The 9,020-nt window shown below is 39.2% G+C and overlaps 1 protein-coding gene across 1 annotated transcript; it reads right to left on the bottom strand.

Annotated features, from left to right (window-relative positions):
* Positions 1-31: 31 nt before the first annotated feature.
* tmprss5 (transmembrane serine protease 5) lies at positions 32-7,206 on the bottom strand. The gene is made up of 13 exons (XM_050068864.1): positions 7,082-7,206; positions 6,155-6,293; positions 5,680-5,760; positions 5,005-5,118; positions 4,489-4,630; positions 4,153-4,266; positions 4,002-4,045; positions 3,664-3,826; positions 3,328-3,512; positions 1,916-2,014; positions 1,650-1,792; positions 1,355-1,507; positions 32-233 (listed from the first exon to the last, which is right to left on the bottom strand). The coding sequence occupies exons 1-13, from the start codon at positions 7,082-7,084 to the stop codon at positions 225-227; spliced, it is 1,389 nt and encodes a 462-aa protein (XP_049924821.1). The 5' UTR covers positions 7,085-7,206; the 3' UTR covers positions 32-224.
* Positions 7,207-9,020: the final 1,814 nt, after the last annotated feature.

The following is a 9,020-nucleotide window of genomic DNA, read 5'->3' as shown; positions in this document are numbered from 1 at the left end:
GCTGCAGCTGAATAATCACACCGGACACAGGTTTATAAGAGCCATAATTTATATTCAATACATGGAAAATATAACGTAAAAATGCATTTTGATGTATCCAGTCTGTCTTTATGTGTACATGATACAACGGACATTTAAAGTAAAAATATCAACTATGATTCTCAGATGTCTCAAACAGTAATATCAGTAGCATCCTCTGCTTGTCGTTCTTCTCAAAGCTTTCCTCAGTAATTCTGTAAAAGAGAAACAGATATGATTAGCATTAGTAAAAAACATGATTATGGCATTGCAAGGAATTTATTAGGACTCAAGTGAAAATAGCAATGTAAAAATACCCAATTATAAGTACAAATCCTGCATTTAAAGAGTTAAATTCCTAACAGAAGCATTATTAAATTCTTACCTATCCTACTCTTGTATTATTTAGCACACTTGTAGTATGATGCGCATATATTTGTACATATTTCATATATTTCTTATAATCATATTTGTATATACTTATACCTATATTTCTATCATAACATGTCTGTCTTATATTTTTTATAATTATATGTATATATTGTGGCAATTTTTTTCTTGATATTTCTTATTCTAGTGCTATTTCAGAGCATAAGAGCAATAGCAGCATCTCCCAATTATTTTCCCCCAGGCATCAATAAGGTATTCTGAATCTGAATTATCAGCAAATCAAAATTAAAGTTCTCATGACCCCGGAGGTGATTATCTTTATTATTGGTGTATTACTTTGTGTGTAAGCATCATATTAATGTTGGTTGAGGTGTAGCTAATTTTTAAAGACTTTACATACTTTCGGGTACTTTGGAACTGCAAAAATTAGTCTATTAATTGATTAGCTGATAAAAAATAAATAAATCTGCAACTATTTTGATAACTATTTTTTTATTTTTTTTTTTGTCATTTTTCAAACAAAAATGTCAAACGTGCTAGTTCCAGCATCTCAAATGAATGGATTTACTTTGCATGTGTGTCTTATAAGATGTTTGTTTTTGTTTTTTTCACTTTATTTATTTATTTATTTTTTGTCATTTTTGGGACCAATCAGTTCCTTTAAAAATAATCTGCAGATTAATCCTTAATGAAAATAGTCATAAGTTGCAGCCCCACTCTAGTCTAGTCCATAATACGTCATATTTTATAACGTGATTCTATGTTTTGTGTGTAATATCTTCATCACCAGTGTAAGTGCAAATGTAGTGGGGTAAAAAGTACAATATTTCCCTTGTGAAATGTTGTTGGGGTAGAAGTATAAAGTAGCATCAAATGGAAATATTCAGATTAAACACTGTAAAGTGCTAATACTTTATGCCACAAAATTTCTACAAAGTCTGTTTACCTCGATCATGTCGTAGATCCAGCCCAAGAATTCAGCCACTTTGGTGTAAACCCCTGGATGGTTTGGCTCAGCACAGCCTGTCCCCCAGCTGACTACCCCCACCAGCCTCCACACATTGTCATCCTGGCAAACCAGAGGGCCCCCGCTGTCCCCCTGGAGAGGTAGACACAAACAGTGTTCATTACAGACTCACCCGGCCTTCATTATGTCAACGTTTCACTGCTAACAAGTCACACAAGAGAGGATGAATCTCTAAAACACCTCTGCAAGGTACTTTTCAAAACATGCATCTGACCTGACATGCATCCACTTTTCCCTCGGTGTATCCGGCGCAAAGCATCCTTGGTGTGATCTCTCCATTGTACATGCAGGAGCTGTTACACTTCTTTGTGCTTATTATGGGAACTGGCGCCTCTTTCAGGGTGTCAGGTGAGTGGACTGCGCGAGAAGACACACATTTAATGCTGTTCTGTCAATACACTTGGCACACTCTGCCATCATGTGTGAATTAGACCTGCAACAGATGCAAATTAGTTTGAGAGCAGTGCAGTAGCGTCTTACCACCATCAGGCTGTGTGTATCCCCATCCAGAGATCCAGCACTGTGTACCTCCTGGAAGATCATAGTCGTACTGAGGCAAGCAGACAGGCCTAATTGTATCTAGTTAAAGAGGAAATTTACATAATAATTCAGTTGGAACATGACAACTTGGTTAAAATTATGATTTTTCATTCAGATAATTTTTATAGTTATTAAGACGTTTTTTCCCCACACTGTTTGAGTGACGTACACACGCTACATTATTCTCCGTATAGTGGTTTTGTCTTGTGAAGGGCTCCCTCAGGTTTACCTTGTATACTGTGAATATGTTTGGATCTTTAAACTTTGTTGAGGTTGTGGTCGCAGAGAGGATTTGTGTTACGGTGCAACATGTGTTTGTATTCATTTGATTAAAAGTGTTTATCAAAGTTTATTATAGTTAGAAAAGTAAGAAGACTCCATACACCTGGCAATGATCACTTATGATCACCATGTTTTTTAAAGGAGGAGGATCCCACTTTTGTGGTGGTTTGATGCAGAGTTATTACAGTTTTGTATTTTTTTATTAGATTTTTATTTTTATTCATTGGGGCGGCAGTAGCTCAGTCCCCCTCAGGGGGATTAATAAGGTATGTAAAAATTGAATTAAAATAAATTAATTTTCGATTTTTGTTTTTCAGTTTCATTTAGTTTCCAGGGTGAGTTTGCTCATTTCAGTTTTCAGTTTCTATTGTTTAAAAATGTTTAGTTTTAGGTTTTGAAAATTATAATTTTGAGGGTATTTATTAGGGCTAAGGTTTAAGAAGGTTAGAATAGGTATTAAAATACAAACAAAACACTTTGTGAAGCCAGCTGACTCACAGTCATGTAGACATCCCAGCCTCTACACTCTAAAAGATGATTCATATTAATTGTGGATAATGTTTGAAACAGAGTTTTTCAGCATAAAAAAATATGTTTGTGAATAACTTAAAAAGATGCATGCAAATTGTTACCTTAAGTTTTTAAAGATGAACCAGTGGGTTATTTCTTATAGTGTATAAACATACACCAATGCACCAATATGCACCAATACTTCATGCCTGTTGTGTTCACAGATTAGACCAAATTGATAAAAACATAAAGACATTTCCTGTATATTTTTTTTCTAATTTTATTTTAGTGAATTTTGTAAAAGCACAATATTGTTTCAATTAGATTTTAAGTCCAGTTTTTAATTTTATTTTAGTTAACCAAATGTGTTCACACCTAGTTTTTAGTTTAGAGTTACTTAACTTTAATAACCTTGGGCTGACGAAGACGTGTTTGCTAAAATGCGTCAGCCTAACAAAATAAAACAGTAAACCAAGGCCATAGTATTGACATTTTGTTATCTTTCGGATCCCTGCTATTTCTTTTGTGTGCAAAGCTTGCAAGAAGCCCCCCGCACTGACCTGAGAAATTCAGAGGGGTCCGCAGTTTCATCAGGGCTATATCACTGTCGTGGCTCCTGTGGTTGTAGTTCTTGTTGTAAATGATCTTCTCTACAGCGTATCCTGTGTGCTGAGCCATTTTAGCCGAGCTGCGGGTGACAATACCGGCGTAGACTACCCAGCTGGACACCTGAGGTAGCCTGTAGCTGACATTTGAGAACAGAGGAGAGGAGGCAGAGGCTGATAAGACAGAATTGTTATGTGTCCAGTTTGGTGCAGCTGTTAATGACTGATTATTCTCCTTCATGGAGTCTGTAGCCCCAGACCTTTTAGTGCTGGTAAGGTCAGCTGTCTTACTTGTGCACACAATGGGCAGCTGTGACGACCCATTGACTGGTGATGATGGAGCCTCCACAGGTGTGTCGGTTGCTGTAATAGAGGCTGACCTGCCAGGGCCACCTGCCCAGCGTGGCCTCCACTCCCCCGATTATCCTAGGCAGCTTCGCTCGTGTCCCACACTCTGCACAGAGATCCATTCATCAAAAAGGAGTTGGATTGGTCAGAAAGTGCTGCAGCTAGAGGCATCGTTCACTCTGTCTGCCTCTGATATGAAGCCTCTGTGAAGTTTTATTATGGAACTACAGGGCTTGGCGTTGATGCAAAGTCAAACAAAAAGTTAAGTTTAATTTGCTCACCAAAACATTGCAAAGCGATAACCTTCCCTGTGATACAGTTCCCCCTAAATGAAAATAAATTGTGTGACTAATGATGCATAATTAATGTGTTAGTAGCCACAATTTTCTCTGCATCATTATGAGTATGATGTCCTCAGACAAATTGCCTTACCTGAATTGCCATATATTTTCCAGATCGCTCTTGTGTTCTGAGGTAATTTGTATGAAGCCATCAGTATAGTTTGGCCCGATATCAGTTAGATTCACGCCTTTATGCTTGGTCAGTCTGGTAAGAGAACATATGCAAAATGGGTGGGAGTGAGTGTTAAGATAATTCAGACTCATAAGGCGTGAGGCAAGATTGCAAATGAGGTATTAGCAAATCATAAATAAGCCGAGCCGTCAACCTTGGAAAAGCAGAGTAAGATTAAACTATAAGTTAGTGTGTGGGCTCTTCAGTCTCAATCAATGTTAGGGGTGCTGAGGTGTTCCTGTCAGGAGTGCAAACCTTAGATAACCCAGCTGTCTGCACACCAGCGTCCCCAATGAAGAGTTCCACCTCTCGTAACACACTGGCAGCCAGGTGGGCAGCTTCCCCAGCTGGATCTCCAGGAGGGAGTTCTCCGGGCTGATTCTGTAAAACACTGAACCTGATTGATTGAAAATCCCTCTAGAGACGAGCTCAGTCAACAGTAATGAACGAGCCTCTTCTATGAGTGGGAAATGATTAGGAAAAACACATCTATGCTAATGAAGTCAATACAAACAGATCATTATGTGTGATGTTTTTCATGTCAGTCAATGGGCATCTCTCAAGAGCGAACAAAAGGCAACAAGAAGCAGCTGTTGAATGTTAAATTTCCCACTGTTTGACTAAAAAAATCACTTCAGAGGTGAACCACGATCCGACATGATGAATCGCATAACAATGTGCAGCCATACAATCCTGCACTGTTCTGTTTATTCATAAATTAGTGAAACAAATACCTCCCAGCGAACACCAAAGAGAGGAGGAAACACAGACCTTTCCTGGGGTCAGAGATGGAAATATCTTCTGTCACATTGCAGAATGGTGTCTCCTTTGTGTCCCCAAGTCCCACTGGACTCTGGGGATAGGAAGGCCTCAGCAGAAGTTTGACTGTATGTAGATGAAGATGTAGTTAATCAGTATTTTAATTAGCCAGTGAGACAGGCAGCATAAAAAATGTTCATTTCTTTTAAGTGTTACCAGATTATCTGAATTACTATCCAGAAGAGACAAACCCTGTCAAGTAGAGCGATGCAATTATACTCTGCAGAAGAGGACATAATGAAATATTTTCATATCAGGGATGTGCTGATTAGAAGGAAAAAGCTGACTCAAAGAATACTATGCATGTGTAGGAGAATTTGCGGCTTTTCTCTGCCTTAAATTAAGCTATATTAAATATCTTTGGCACTCTTAGTAGGATAAAATACACAAACGGTAATGACAATAATGTCATGCGATGTTAGCTGTAGCCCTGGAGCACATTTTTAAACCCTTTCAAACTCTGATATTGTATTGCCCTTAAAAATCCAATATCTGTCAGCCTCTGCTGCGAACTGAAACTGTACAGAAGCTTGGGTAGCTGTAACAAGACATTTTGCTCTTTCGTCTCAACAGTTCTCGGTCACAGTTAGGCTAATTTACTGATTCTATCTCAACACAATGACTCACCTAGAAACCAGACACCTACAGCTAAACCTCCCAGGAGTCCAACTGCACACACCGCTGCCAGCAGCCTCAGCAACCTGTGAGCTAAAGTAACAATTAAGACTAGAGTTAATGCCTCCTGATCCCAGATATGAGCTGCTGTTACATATATATATATATATATATATATATATATATATATATATATATATATACATGGCACATGGCACCAAGACGGAGGCAGAAAATAATAAGCTGTATTCTGTACATGCACGACACTTAAGAGTTGAAAAGCAAATCTAGACGGTGACATTTTTATAGAAAAGCACTGCTTTACTTCATATCATTGAACTGTAGATGGTTTGATTCAGTGCAATGTCATGATAAACTTTATATTTAGGGTTGTAGCTTCTACCCACTTTCTGTCATTTTGCACTGATGACGCTCAATTGCTGTTGTAGTCTGATGCCTACCAAATGGCGCACTCACTGGAGCTTACCATGAGTCGTAGAGTGAATTCCTTTTAACCAGCCCTGCACTCCCTTGGTCCCCGCGACTCCTGCTGTTTTCTCTGAATGAAAAGGATGGCTGACAGCCGCTGGGTTCTCAATCACTGATAATGTGTCTCCATCAAGACTCTGTAAGGAGTACAGTGCAGCACGTCAGACCTCGTTTGCAGCTTGTTCCTATTTGTTAGAATCTCGGCAAGTTTGCGTACTTGTGACAAAAACTACCTGCTGACCATCTGCTCCTTTACAACAGTGCACCTGTCAGACTTTGTCACATTTAATTAGGAGCCCTTTAATCCTGGATATTAATCCTGGATGTTGCTGTAGGTGTGCACAGGTGTGTGTGTCATCTATCCCATCAGTGTGCAAGGTATAATGAGCAAGCTGAAGCCTTGGCATGTCTCTTAAAACACATTTCCTGCTACTTTTCTCAGGAAAGTTTCATCACTCTGGAGTGTGTGTGTTTTTGTTGGGCCTCCTCTCCAAGGAGCAGCTGTTTGTATAAGCAACATATTGAGAGTAATACAGTAATTATAATAAAGCTCTCCTTAGATGTGAGATGCAGACTTGATATTTTACAATTACAGTACAAAATCCATCTAAATAAATGCCACACCATCTGCTCTCTCGTATCACTGTAGCACTTGAGTGTAGCTAAACATGTAATTTTGGATTAGCATGAGTTGTATAGTGCAAGAGCACTTTAGAAATTCAGTACAGCTGTGCAGCATAGGTCATAATGCACATCTAACAAAAATAAAACATAAGTAAATGAGACAGAAACAAGCGTGATACAAGTTAGAAGTGAACGCTACATGTGTAAACAGCAGCTGTTACTGTAAACTGCGATGGTGCAGGATTGCATACATCAGACAGATGGAGCAAAGTGTGGTGAATATTTAGCCTCCTTTTCTTACCATGTTTTTCTTGCGTACGGTCCTGAGGAAAAAGCAGCGGTGTCCGTGCTCATCTGTAGGCCTGCACTGGAGGTGGAGAGGTCCGTCCCGCTTGCAGTGGATGCACCATTTGCCATTTAACAGAATGCAACTCTGGATTTTCTCTTCACAAAGAGACAATGAGGTCAGCAGTGGTGCAGAGAATGAGGCTGTTGTTTGTCCAGGGGGGTCATGGGGCCTGTTGAAGCAAGCTGAACCAGGTCTTTGTAGGGGGGAGCATCTCCAGAGATACCTCCAAGCTCGGCTATTGACAGGACACTGGGTGTTGCTAGGTAACACTTTTTACCTGTGCCAAAAGATTGTCCATTTTCGCCCAAGACATGTTATTACCTGACAGTTTGTAGGTTCGGAGAAAAGGTCATTATTGCAGATTGTTGAAAAGTCTCATATCATGTCAATCCCCGTCATTTGGTATCCAAAGCTATCATCTCTCAACAGTCAAGACCAAAATGAAGTCTGCTCTGTCCCCCCGCTGACAGATGAGACTTTCTCCTCTCTCTTCACCCTTTTAACCAGCTCTCAGCCAGACAGTTTATATCAGTATTCTCTGTCTGTATTTCAAATATTGTCTTTGTTTTAAACACATTAGCAGAGGTGGCTTGACTGGCTTCAAAAGGAATCATTAACTCTAAGAATAGTAAGAATAATTAATAGCTGAGATGTGCTCTTTGAAAATGGTGAGAAAATTGCTTGAGGGAGATCAAAGCTTGTCTTCACACCACCTCTCAGAAAAAAATATATTTATAAATTATTGAAAATAAATGACTAATTTGATCCTTGTAGGTAAACGAAAGCTTGATACAAAGGTTGTTTATGTATCTCCCATATGTGTGGTGTGGGATTAGTGCGAGCCCAGGTGAAGGGAACAACTGCCAGGAAGAAAATTCCTCCTCGTCCGACTTTCGGGGCCGAATCCAAGAAATGGCTTAGATCTGTTTGACTCATCTAACAGGTGTCATATGGAATTATTTGGAAATCAAACACAGAGTAATGAGCATTGCAGCAGTGGAGAAAATTGCATGCAATGGAGCAACAGCTGAAATTCACATCACTGGAGTTATGAGGTTAATGACGTCTGTTAATATTTGCATTGCGCTTAATTGTTCTCCTGCAGAGGCAAACAGAGGAGCGAGGAGCACATAGCTGCTGTTTGGTAATTTTCACAGGGATTTGATGTCTCCCTCTTCTGGTGAAATTTGTTCTCTCAGACAGAAGAGTCAACAGTGATTTACAGAGCTGTCTTTCACTTTGTTGGAAGTTGTTTGACGATGAATAAAACTGTTCTCACTCAGGGATATGCATCGCTTGATCAGTTTTTCCTTGAAATGGCTATTTATGCTTCGTGCAACCTTGTTTTGTGGCGTTATATGTAGCTCCGGATATAACAAAATGTGCCTTGGCCAAGTATTTAAATCAGTCTCACAGCAATTATATGTTGTGTTTTCCTCTGTCAATCTTCAACACTGTGCTTCATGCTTTTAAAAGCAGACTACTGAATTATCTGGTCTTTACTGAACAGGTGGTGCTTATGAATAATATAGGTATTTTACAATCAGTTGTCAGTTTATTAGGTATAAAGTTGATTCAGTTTAATAAAACAGTCTTGTAAGAAATCCTGCCTTCATGATTTTCTTTTTTGTTGTGTTTTAGGAACAAGAACAGGGAATGTTCATTGTTCTTGTCTTCCTTGAGTTTTGTTAGTGTTTTGTATTTTGTTTTATTAAAAAAACAAAAAAACAAAAATGTGGTGTGGTGTGGGAGCGTGTGAAAAGTGCGAATTGCATGAGTCTCACGGTCAGTGCGTGAGAGCTGGCAGCCCTGCAAAGTGATGTGCACCGGTGCATGTAAAGCTGAGAATTGCCTGCACAGCTCAAATTTCACATGCACGACCATATGCACC

This window comes from Epinephelus moara, chromosome 2 (genome assembly GCF_006386435.1).
Source record: "Epinephelus moara isolate mb chromosome 2, YSFRI_EMoa_1.0, whole genome shotgun sequence".
NCBI classification, from domain to species: domain Eukaryota; kingdom Metazoa; phylum Chordata; class Actinopteri; order Perciformes; family Serranidae; genus Epinephelus; species Epinephelus moara.
The sequence above is the reverse complement of the archived record's forward strand: the minus strand, read 5'-3'. Positions and strand labels throughout refer to the sequence as shown.

Coding starts and splice junctions, on each gene's coding strand:
- tmprss5 (XM_050068864.1), bottom strand. Junction 4,267..4,488: donor AGACAGCTGGGTTATCTAAG/GTTTGCACTCCT, acceptor TTCTCTTACCAG/ACTGACCAAGCATAAAGGCG. Junction 3,827..4,001: donor TATCGCTTTGCAATGTTTTG/GTGAGCAAATTA, acceptor ATCTCTGTGCAG/AGTGTGGGACACGAGCGAAG.